At 47.0% G+C, this 12709-nt stretch overlaps 1 protein-coding gene across 1 annotated transcript; it reads left to right on the forward strand.

Moving 5' to 3' along the window:
* Positions 1–6737: 6737 nt before the first annotated feature.
* Positions 6738–10022, forward strand: SAP18 (Sin3A associated protein 18). The gene is made up of 4 exons (XM_037376188.1): positions 6738–6863; positions 7035–7144; positions 8677–8799; positions 9535–10022. The coding sequence occupies exons 1-4, from the start codon at positions 6792–6794 to the stop codon at positions 9689–9691; spliced, it is 462 nt and encodes a 153-aa protein (XP_037232085.1). The 5' UTR covers positions 6738–6791; the 3' UTR covers positions 9692–10022.
* Positions 10023–12709: the final 2687 nt, after the last annotated feature.

Here is a 12709-nt window from a genome sequence, read left to right on the forward strand (position 1 = left end):
TGTGCTGTTCTCATAAACCTTCTGTGAGGCTTTGTGAGGCCCAGAACAAAGCCAAATAAAACATGCCTCTTACTGTGGCTGACCAGAGGGGATTTATTTATCAACAGCTCCGTTGTCATTAAAGAATCAGTGTGAAATGCCACAGACACGAGGAGATTCTTTCTGTTAAGGTCCGTCATCCTGGGGCAGAAAACAGAGAAGGAATTATCTGTTCTGGGTGTGCAGGATGCATCTTGATCCACCTACTATTTTCGATAGTAACTGTGTGTGCTGCAAACTGGAAACTTCTGGAGATGTATGGCAAGCTGAAGAGAAGTATAGCCAGGGAGCTGTGTATAAAATATATGTACTTTGGTGTACTCAGTCAGATCTCTTGGAATTTTCTACTTTAGGAAAAAAAGCTTGAGTCTTTTAATATTATTCTTTCACAGGAAGGGAAAAGAACAGATATTTGGGGGAAGATACTGGAATAACCATCAACCTAATCTGTTAATGCTTATTCATGGAAATGTTCCCACCAAGGCATGAGCAGGACTGTCTATCTGACGGAGACACTCACCCCCTCCTCAGACTTTTGTGTCACATTCAAGGATGGGATCATGTTAATCCAGGAAACAGCCAGAGAAGGGATTTGTCTCCACAGGAAATGTGGAAGACAATATTAAGGACATCTCCTCCAGATGATGCCGTTGCGAGGGGATATGCTTTGCCACGCAGTGTGTTTGGAGGATAGTGCTGTTGCCCGCAGAGCAGCTGGTGCCGGGGCTGCAGGTCAGGCAGCCTCTGTGTTCCCAGGGCAGACTGGTTAGCTCAATGGGTGGCAGCAACACCAGCAACTGGGAAAAGTACCAGCAACAGAAAAAAACTTCACACTGCATTTCCCACCGCTGCTTCCAACAGTGGAGCTGCCCCAGTGAAGGAAAACTGGGAAACACAGCTACAAGGGAGTGCAGGCAGGGGCCCATGCTGCTGACTTAACTATTTACAGTGAGTTACAGATGTGGGTTGTCCTGTCTATAAAACACATCTTGTACACAATTTTTTAGATTTCCAGTTATTGCAATGACAACCCATTTATTCCTTCCTTACATTGTACGAACGTTTCTGTACTGAGGTAATTTCATACAAACAGTAGGGGGGAAATCAAGAATCTATGGTAGAGTATTACCCAAGTTATAAAAGCAGTTTATTACTCTATTGTGTGTCTAACATTTCTGGAACATTGTAGCAGACGTATTTTATAGAGAAATGACAACAACTTTTAATGAAATCCAGGTTTAGGTTCTGGCAATATTTCTCCCTTAATTTTGTATTTTGAAACTGAGGAATATTTAGTACATCTCACCATCACACCTTCATGTGTATTTGTGTAGACAAAAAAAATAACTCGACATGACAGGCCAGGACTTTTTCCTTACTTATATCTGAATTCTGTCTTCTTCTGCTGACAATTACAAGTTCCAGTTTGTTCTGGTCTCTTCCAGGTGAAACTCAAGCAGTCTTTACCATTTTTGTTGGACTTCTCTTGCATAACACATACTCTCCTGTTGATTTAGATTGCAAACAGTTTTGCGCTGGGTTGGCCTGAAGTGCTGTGGAGCTGCTCTCCACCTCCCTCCTCACACCCCTCAGGGGATGCAGGCAGGATCACATCCTGCATCCCTTACTGGTGCCCACTGCGGGGAGCAGCACCCTAAGGAAAAAAAAGGAAGAACCCCACTGTTCCCAGTTCCCCTGCCCAGGCCTGTCACAGAGCACAGGAGCACTGTGGACATCCTTCTGAATCCCTCACACACCCAGGCGCATCAGGTACAATTTAGCTGCTCAATATCAGTTCATCTCAGCTGACTATGGATAAATCACACATTTTTTAAAAAATTATAGTTCAGTGAAACATATTTGCTTTATGAGGACATTTCTGACACAGGATTAAGCATCTCTGCCAAACTGTGTTTCTTTCTCAAAAGTATGTGGATACTGCAGGTTTTTAGACAAACTGCTGTAGGTATTTAAAATGAACAAAAAATATAAATATGAGTGATAATGCTCATTTGCCTAATGATTATTATTCTTGGAAACATTTTTTCTGAAACTGAAAAAAAACCATCATCCTGAGGATGCTCTTTCAGGAAACACCTAATGTGGAATCGTTCAATCTGAACGGCAGAATTATAACATCTGGCAACATCACAAACAGCTTTAAACAAGGTCTTACACTGGCAAGTGTGAGGCAGCTTGTTTACAAGGCACAACAGTGGCTCTGCCTTGCCTCATGTGTTGCAACACAGGGACGCCTGTGTCCCTAGAGTGTGCACAAGGCTGTGCAGACTGACCAGCGCTACTGTCACAGTAACAGTTTAATAATTTTGCAATATTGTATAATAGTAAATCATCTTCAAAGAGATTTTGTTAACTTGTGGTCATATATGTAATCTATACACAAGTATAGATTCCTCCCAGGCAGCTAAGCCTTGGTGCTCCTGAATTAGAACACTGCCTTGGAGTCTCCACATGCTTTACACGCAGAGTGACAAAGTCCTTTTGTACATTGCAAATGAACAGCCCACTCCGGCTAGTCCTTACCAGACGGGCTCACTCGCCTGCTGGCTCACGTGCAAGTTGAACAGGCTTCTTGAAATCCACACTAACTTTGGTAGAAAACACAGGAAATTAACAGGCTGCAATGAAATCTACCGCACACAGAGCATTCTGAATGCAAAATGTATCTGTGATGCTATCATGACACAAAATGCAGGAAATACCAGCAACCATACTTGCAAAGAAAATTTGACCGTGTTCTTTCACCACCAGTTAAAGCCAGTTTGTGGCAGAAGTTCCATCAAACTTGAGACTTTGCTCGCTCAGTGGATTGTAAAGATGTTTGAAAAGATGATTGCCCGGTTGCCAGAACAGGGTAGGTGAACCTTCCGCTATCAAGATAAAGACCAAGTCCTCTGTCAAACAAGCTTTATGGGACACACGTACAACCATGAAAAGGTAAGAAGTGGTATGTAGTCCTCGTTAGGAAGAACTCGCAAATGCAGCAAATAAGCCAGAAGTCTTGGGAGCCCTGGGAACCTGCAAACAGCATGCTGCAGTGGGTGAGGCAAGTTCAGCTTCTTTGAACTGAGATTCGATATACACACGGGTCTGAAATGTTTGGAGTTCCTTGTTCTGGTCATCTGCTACCGTGTTTCTAGTGTCTTGGAGGCTTACCTCAGTGGCTAACATCCCAGGCCCAGTTGTGCCCTTCCTTTCTGTATATTCCCAAGGACGCTTTTTATTTACTATCTTCTTCTTTGTTCTGCCTAGAAAGTTTTAAGTCACCCAATATCAACTGCTCCTCTTATTTTTCCCTTTCAATCACAATTTACATACGGTGTTTCGTAGACCCACAGTGCTCTTCTGCAAATGGCTGTGTCAGCTTTGCCCAGTCCCATATACCAATGGCACCAACACACCATCTCATTCATACCTTTCCTAGATGCTCCAACAAACAATTAGAAGTTCACTATTTAAATAACCACTTAAATAGGAATGTGTGTTAACAGTTCTTAAAGAGGCAATTCACATTTCTGAGACCACTTGTCTCAGTTCTCTACAGGCATTCCTATCTGAAAATGTTTGATTCGTATTCCAGGTATCTCCTTTCCAACAACAAAGGCTAGAGACTTTCTTGTACATACAGTGTTACTCTGCTTCACTACTTCAGTGAGGAGCTTTCATTTTCTTTACGGCATACGCTATATATACATGTTTGCACATATAGGCACTGTTCGCACAGAACAGGGTGTCCCTTAGAAGTACAGGGAACCCCCCACCTCCCAACACCTAAGAAAATGTGAAGGGAGAGTGAAGCAATCGACCATCTCACCACCAGTGAAGGACAGACCCTATTCCATCCCTACTCTCTCCCTCCGTCTCCCAGCTACTCCTGGGCATGCACTTCCACTATGCACCTTGCACCAGGTCTAGCAATCCTGGAACTGGTGGAGAAAGTGTCACATGTGATAAAACATGTTAGAAAACCAGCCCCCGGCTGGACAGTTTTATGTTAAGTTAGGGAACTTCACTTACTCTTGGAAGCATCTAGTGAGGGCCACACCTGGCAGGAGGGAGGGGAAAAAGCCCTCACATGACTGAGAGTCAGGAGAGGCAGCGGGGAGCTAAAGCCCCCTCCTTTGGCAAGCATGACCGGTTAGACTAATTCGGGTACACGTGGGACCTCAGCCCAAACCAGTGGGAATCCAGTTTCACTGTGTTATACCCTGTTTAACCAGACAGCACAGTCTCCAGTAAAACCTGCATCCTGCAGTCCAGGTCACAGATCACATAACTGCATTTTCACTTCCAAGTAATTTTCAGCTTTCTCTTCCAAATATGTAACAGAAGAACCAAAGTTTTTAGACTGAAAATAGTGATTGTTAATACAGTTCATGAAAAAAATTAAGTCATGCTTTAATTTACTTAATACTCAAGCACACTAGGTCATTTTTCACGTAAATAAAGCACTTACAAAGTTATAGCAGAAGGAAGTACTTAGATTCGTAACAGAACTGTGCTTTATTTGTTACAGCTGTTCCTTTATGATACCTGATCTAGATATAAATTCCTTTGCTTTGGAAATGGCGGTTCACATACCGATCCCAAAGCGTTTATTATCAGGGCAGATATAATTAACAGTGTAATAAACTGTATCGTTGCCTGGGCAATCAAATCCTGCAAATGGCGTCAAGGCTGAGTCATTCCCTTTGGTAATAAAACGATGATATTCTATGACTTAACGTAGATTACAAATTGTACAATACTGCTGAGGCTACCACAACAGAAGGTTAATAAAAGCTGAGGGTGTTGGTTCTCTTATCTTGTATTAGGTGTGCCATAAATCAATATTTTATACCAGATGCTGCTGGTGATATTACAGGTGGACTGCCAGAAGTTTTTTTTCCTTTTTTTTATAGTATGGACTCATAACCCTTTTTCAGCTTTATGGTGTACACAGAAACCTCACAGCTGAACAGAGTTTAATAATTTTTTTCTCCTTTACATATTTTTTTAATAAATAATACATTGGAAACATCTATCTACACTGTTTGGAAATGTGAAATAAAACCGCAACGCCACCCTTAGAGCACAGGTACTTCAAGTTGTAACACCTTAACAAGCATATGCTTTTTTCATGGTGCAGGATTTAGTGTATTTATTTTTCTCTGGTACTAGACTTAGGGAAAGCAGACCAATGCAGATGTAAATTCACCCTGACTATCCTTACTCAGAGAAGTACATTGCAGAACGTGGACCCTGAGGTGCAGCTTCAGCAGCATGTAGCTTTGTGCTGTACCCTGCTGCAAGCATCAACAGAAAATTTATAGCAGTAGTATAGGAACACTATAATAATACAGCATCAAGTAGAGCTTAAGGGGATGGTTAAGGGATGGGAACATCTGACATACGAGGACAGGCTGAGGGAGCTGCGACTGTTCAGCCTTCAGAGAGACAGCTCAGGGGGGTTCTATCGCTGTGTATAAACTCTGGATGGAAGGCAGCGAAGAAGTCAGGTTTCTTAGCAGTGCCCAGTGACAGGACCAGAGGCAACGGGCACATACAAATACACCAGAAATTTACGTAAAATAGAAGAGGAAAAATAAAACAACTTTTTTTTTTCTTACCATCCACCCCCCCCCCCCCCCTTAATTGTGAGGGTGACCGAGCACTGGAGCAGGTTTCCAGAGAGGTCTCCATCCTTGGACATACTCAAAACCCACTCAGATCTGGCCCTGAGCAACTGGCTCTTGCTGATTCCACCTCAAGCAGGAGTTTGGGCCAGGCAGCCTCCGCCAGAGCTCCCTTCCAGCACCGGCCTCCGGCATTTGCTTATTTTGCACCTGCAAGCACATGCATTTCTGTATGATTTTATAGATTTTGTTTTACTCTTGAAATAAATCCACAGCACCTGAGGAAATAATGTAAGTATAAATTCTTTCAAAACAAATTATCAACCCCCCCAGCATTGTAACACGGGTAACAAACAGCACCCGTGTCACACCAGGGGCACGGAGCCCGGAGTTTTGTCAGGCACAACCACAGGCTCTAATTTAACCTAATGCAAGATCCTGTTCTTGGAAAAACAAGACCGTAAACAGAAGGCACGTGCATCTGAACTTCCCCGAATGTAATATTAAGGGAAACGAAATGTGATTTACCCCTTTCCAATTTATTTTGATCAGCTGCTAGTTACAGCGCTCGATTGCGTTATTTACCTACACTACACATCTGTTTAAACGTGCCTCCATATGGAAAGAAGCGTTTATTTTTCCCCGAGAGACAGCGGGATTGCCAGTAGCTTATTAAAAGCTTTTCTCAGTGTTAAAAAGCCCAGGCGGCGATCCGGCGCTACCAGCGGGCGCCCGGCAGCGCCCCCCGCCCGGGCCCGCCCGGCACCTCACAGGTTTTCGGAGGAGCCACGCAAAGCCTGCGGGCAGCCCCGCCGCACGGCAGCTGCCAGCCCCAGCGAGGCGTCTGCTACACGGGGCTCGGGCTATACGGGCCCCGCCGGCGCCCCGGGCCCCAACACCCCTCCCGCGGGCGGCTGGGGGCCGCTGTCGGTCGCCACCGGCCACCCTTCCCCTCAGCCCCCGCGGCGCGCACAGCTGCTCGCCCCGTTCCCGGCCGCCGCCCCAGCCCCGCTCCCGGGCTCCGGCCGGCTCGCGCCGCCCCCTCCCTCCTCTCGCGAGAGCTGAGGCGAGCGGCGGGACATCCGGGGCCGCCGGCGGTGTGTGCGGCGGGGCAAGATGGCGGTGGAGTCGCGCGTTACGCAGGAGGAGATTAAGAAGGAGCCGGAGAAGCCGATCGACCGGGAGAAGGTGTCGGGGGTGGCGCCGCGCGTTCTCTGGCGCCGCTGCCGGGCGCGGCGGGGCGGGCAGCGGGGAAGGGAAGGGGGCGGGGGCGGTGTGGCGGCGCTGGGAGGCCCGCGGCGGGGCGGGGGGGGCGGCAGGGCCCGGTGAGCGGCCCCTCAGCCTCGTCCCGCCCCGCAGACGTGTCCGCTGCTGCTTCGCGTCTTCACCACCAACAACGGGCGGCACCACCGCATGGACGAGTTCTCCCGCGGCAACGTGCCCTCCAGCGAGCTGCAGATCTACACTTGGTGAGTGCGCGGCGGCCCGGGCGGCCCTGCCCGGCCCTCGGGGCCCTGGGAGGGGGCTGGCAGCGGGGCCGGGGCGCCTGCCAGGCCTGGGCGCCTTGGCAGCTGCCGGAGGGGGTCCGGTGGGCGTCGCTTAATGCAGGAAACGTGGGGGAGTTGTGGTGGGTGGCGGCTCCGCGGGGGAGGGCAGCCGCTGCCGCAGTACGGCGGCTCTTCTGGCCGTGGCAGCTCCGACCTGGCAGGCCGGCAGCACAGCTTTAGCCAGGTGCTGGTTGCCGGACACTGGTAGGTAGCGTGGTGGAATTGCCGGTTACCGATGCGGGTAATCGGAGACTTCTGTTGTGGTGTATCTTTCGTTATCACAACGAATCTATTCAACAGAGCTGTTCTCCTTTAATGCTACGATTTTGTTCCAGCAACCTCGTTCTTTCAGTAGAGGTGAATGATGTGCTGCTGTAAGTCAGAGCCGCCTGAGAGCAGAGCCGTGTGTTTTTGTATGGTCGGGTAGCAGTACTTTAACAGAGAGCTGCTTTTTATTGCTTTCAAATTTAGTTTGGAGAACTGCTTGAGTCTGCATTACAAGCACATTAGGTTTTGTTTATAGTATTTTGAAGAATGCTTTTGAAATTGAATTATGCTACTTCTTAAATCTTACTTTTCCTTCAAGGTGTCATCTGGGGTTGTAACTTGCATGTCGTATGGCTGAATAAGTCCATATTTGTGGCTAGCAAAGCATGCAGTTCTAATTTACTTCTTAATGGGATTTATGGACTCAGTCCAGGCTATTGATGGTGTCTGAGCTGTTTTCCATCTGCAGAAGTCAGAATGGGCATTGTCTGTCAACACATGGCTCCTTAGTTGCTTGAAGCTTGGAGTGAGTGTACAGTCTATATAATTAGAGCCGCTTTAGTTGCGATGATTGAGTCTTTTTGTTCTTTAAGTTCTAGAAATGAGCTTTAGCCTTGGTCTGGTTGAAGGCTGGGGAAAGGGAGGGCTGCCTGTTAGGGCAGAAATGGAAATCTTGATGGAAATGCGAAACTGTTTTTTCTTTCCTTAAATTTCCTCTAATATTCAAAAAACTACTTCAACATAGATGTCAGCTTAGTGAGGAAACTCTTATGCCGTTTTTTTTTTAATTACATTTATGCAATGAAGACTCCACCATTTAAATAGTAACTCTTTTGAGAGAACTGGAAAAGCAGGTGTTGAAGCCTACATGGAGGTGAAGAGATAACTGTGATATTGCAGTCACTTGGAAGCTAGTTAGAAGCTACATTTGCAGTAGGCCGTGTTGCCTCCAGTCTATAGTAAGTGGTGGATTCTCCCAGCGTTGTGAAATCAATGGCTCACTATGCAGCCAGAATGTAAGATCTTGCTCATCTTCAGCTATTGACAGAAAGTATGCAAAAGCAAGGAAACATGGTTAAGTCACAGCAGTGTATTGATTCCATCTTAAATGGGTTTTGGGAAGCTTTTTTTATTGCTGTTGCTTTTGAAATGTGAACCATTTTGGTTTGTTTGTTTGTTTAATCTAGGATGGATGCAACTCTGAAAGAGCTGACCAGCTTAGTGAAAGAAGTTTACCCAGAAGCACGGAAGAAGGGCACACACTTCAATTTTGCAATTGTTTTTACAGATCTCAAGAGGCCTGGGTATAGGTAAATGGCATTTCCTCTCCGGGTTAATAAAATTAGACTTCAGGTACTGGACCGGTGAATTATTTTTTCATTAACACAGATTTTTAAGTTCAGAACCCACATACAGAATTTGTGAAGTTCTTGGTAACAGACTGTATGACCACCCATACAAACTCTAAATTTTGCTTGGTGACCGTCATTGTTCATGTCTTACCAAAACAATAAGCCTTGGGTGCTTGAAGGCTTTGGTTGCTGTATTGGCAATCAAGCAGAAGGCAGACCTATGCATCCAGATGAAGCTTTGCTTCTGGTGGTGGGAGGCACGGTAGGTCTTACGTCTGAGAATGTGTTTGCGTTCTAGCAGGGCTTCTTGTTGGAGGTATCTCTCTTCCAGAATGGTATGAGCTAAACTTGTCAGCAACCAGTGGATATATCGTGCTCTGTTATCTCTGGGGTCTTGTTCCGTGTCTGTATGGAAGGGGGGCAAGGGATTTTGTCTAGTATTTAATTTAATATGGTAGAAGGTTCCCCCAACACTCTGCCCCATCAAAAGGAGAATTTGGTATGGCTTTTCTTGGTGCACCTGGTACTGGAGAGAAAAAAACCAAACAACCCATCATCCTGTGTAGATAGCTAAATGTTAAGTAGAGTGCAGAGGACAGCGTGGGAGGGTTGTGATGAGCCAGTACAGTTCTTGTTTGGAGATCTAGAGAGATTTGCCTCTGATGATCAACTTGCCTTTCCTCCTGCGTGCAGGGTGAAGGAGATCGGCAGTACCATGTCGGGCAGGAAGGGCACAGATGATTCTATGACATTGCAGTCCCAGAAATTCCAGATAGGAGACTACTTGGATATAGCAATCACTCCTCCAAACCGTGCACCGCCCCCATCAAGCCGCATGAGACCATACTAAACCGTTGCTTCTTTGTGTGATCACATCTTCTGTATATTCCTACTTGCTGTTCTAAAGCAGGCTTATTTTTTTTGCTTTTGTTGCTAAGCAAGAACACCTGAAGACAAAGCTAAGCATCAGAAATGAAAGTTAACTTTTAAACCTTACCTTTTAGTTTGTTTAGAAGAAACACTTCTCTTTAGCAGTGCCATCATCCTATCTCTGATTGTTATCTTTGAATGGTAAGACAGTGTGTCCAGTGTTTCAACATTTCCATAAAATGCGACCAGAAGGATTACAGATGTTCTGTAGTTCTTGTTTGGAATAAAGATTGATGATGTTAATCTTTTGATAGTGTGGTGTGGTGTTTGGTTTTGTTTATTTTTAAAGTAGGTTTCTGCAGAGAAATTCAGAAGGCTGCTTTTAAGCAGAAGTTGAAGTTGAAAGCCTTTACCTGGTAACCTCTGGGCTTGCTGAGTAGCGGTAGGTGGCACAACAGGGGTTCCTTACACAGGATGATTTCTTAAACCACTGCTGGCTGGATTTTGGAGGAGGAGCATGTAGGTGGTGTGGTTGGAGGCAAGCAAGCTCAGCGCTACTCTCACTGCTGACATACATGCATTGATGGTGGAAAGTTAAGAGATGAGCTGTGTAAAGCTGCCTGCCCTGCGGGATGGCAAGGGGAGCTAGGGCAGACCACTGTGGCTTCCAGGGTCTGCTCCGTCTTGTGCCAAGGTGATGCCAGTCCGTGGATTGGGAGCGGCCTCTGTGACACCGCTATATCCCAGGAGGGGCTGCTGGCCTTTTCAGAGGAAGGTGCGGTTCAGCACACTTGCACATCAGCCTTACTTAAGTTCTGAAGAGCTGGTATTGTCTTGGGAAAATGGAAGGTATAAAGCTTGCTTTTTTTAGAACAGTGGTCTCCAAACTTCTTTCTGATCGCACACCCCTCAGTAGAAAACTTTTGAGCACGTGCTTCCAAAATTATAAATTACATCCATCTACTCCTGTACAAATGTATTATGTCCATTTATAAAACTAAAAAAAAATTGGCATTAAAAAGGTGAAATACTTCCTGCACCCCACTTGCGTGCGTACCAGTTTGGAGGTGGCCTGGCTTGTCCTGCGCACCCCACTTTGGAGACTTTTAGAAGACTGGAGTATCTGCAGAGACCTGGCCAGAAGAAATACGGTATTTCCAGATTGAGGCTGAGTAAGGAGGAGGCAGAACTATTTCTTAATGAAAATGTAACAGCAGGTGCAGTGCCCAGAGCTGCTCTTGCGCGTGGTTTGGGTGAACCGAGAGGCGGTGAGACAGTAAGGCTGCAGAGCTCTGGGTGTGTGTGGGAGTCCTGACCCTGACCCTCACCATCGAGTTCTTGGCCAAGTGAACCTGCGGGGTGGAGGCAGCTGGCTCACACACCCACTTCTCCTGGGCTGTTGACCACAAGCAATATATTGTCTACGTGTACTGACCAAGAGGACAACACCCAGTTTTGACTTCCAGAACTCCAAGGAAGGTGAATATTGTAGCCTCTTTCCCTTTAGTTGTCTTCACCTGATGAATACATACGACTTTGGGCCCTCCACTGACTGGTCTGAGCTGGGTAAGTCTCGCTGCTGAGCTGTCCGTCAGGTGGCTTTTCACAAACACTCGCTGCTTGTATTGAACATGGGTTTTTCAGTGCACTGTAACTCTTGGGTGCTGGGGCAAGGCCAGGGTGCTGAGAGGTATTAAGGTTCAAGTTTGTTCTGAGTTAAAAAGATGGAACTGGAGGGTGTTGGGGGTGTTCAGCAGCCAGCTTCCGGAATCCTCGAAATAGGGGAGAGGGTAGCTAAGGGGGCTCAGCTGTTCATGCGGAAACTGGGAGGCTGGTCTGCGTGACGTTGCCGGGTCCCTTCTTAAGGAGCAGGAGGAAGAAGTGGGGATGCACCCCCCGCAAATCAGTGTCACACGGGCCTCCCGCAGCTCAGTGCTTGCCGGTGTCTTCTGTCACTGCAGGGGGAGAGCTTGAGACACGGAGATGCCGCTGGTCCTAGAGCAGGCTCCAGCTGTCCCTGGGCTGTGTGCCCCTGCCAGTGACCGTGAGCCTTGGGCTGGCTGGGAGAGTACCAGGTGCTTGTTCTCTGCGTGTTGTGCCCGTGTGCTCAGAAAGGCAAGAACAGGAGTAGAAGCCATAGCCGCTCCTTAGAGCCTTCACCTTCCTCACCCGCCTTAGCAGAGCAGAGGCGAAGACCTGGTAAGTGTTCCTGTCTGAGGACAAGGCATTGCTTTCATGACGTGTGATTTTTATATATATATATATATATGTATGTTTGGTGTTTGTTTTTGTTGTTTGGGTTTTTTTTTTTTTTCCCTCTCAAGAGTCCCTTAGTGCAATAAACCCTGAAGGATTTTAGGTTCAGTTCTGCCCATGGTTCACCCTCTTCTGTCCCCTTTTCTGGCTTATAAGTTAGGGAGTTCAATTTTAGCCTTCAGGAGTGACCCTCATTTGCACAATCACCTGCATCTGAGTCACTTTTTCCCCTAAGATGGAAGAAGCTGAAAAGTGCTTCCCACCCTTTTTTAAAGAGAGCTCAAGACCATACAAGCGTTTTACAAGGGACTGGAAGTGGCAACCGGGGTGATCTGATGTGGTCAGAGGTGGGATGGGTAGGATGCTTTGCCAGGGTGAAGGCAGTCGCCTCTGGCGTGAGGGGGAGGCTCACCGCAACGCTGCTGCTGTGAGGAGCCCGTGTGTTGTAACAGCTCAGTGACTTCTGTGTGACACGGGGGGCAGGCTAGGGACCCGTGCCGCCTGTGGGCTGGGTCACAGCCATCTGATCAGCTGTCTGGTTTTTGGCACCTTACAGACCCGGGCAGACAGAAAAGCGAGGACAGCTGCTAAGTGGCCTGCTTGCCACAGGGCATCACCCATGCTGTAAAATGAGTGCAGCAACCAGCATGTAATTAGAGAATTGCACAGCCATTAGAGGTACACAGGAATGTGGGCATTTCCTTGGTTTTGTGTCCTGGTTTTTGCTTTAATTATGTTTAAG

This window comes from Falco rusticolus, chromosome 2 (assembly GCF_015220075.1).
Source record: "Falco rusticolus isolate bFalRus1 chromosome 2, bFalRus1.pri, whole genome shotgun sequence".
NCBI lineage: Eukaryota > Metazoa > Chordata > Aves > Falconiformes > Falconidae > Falco > Falco rusticolus.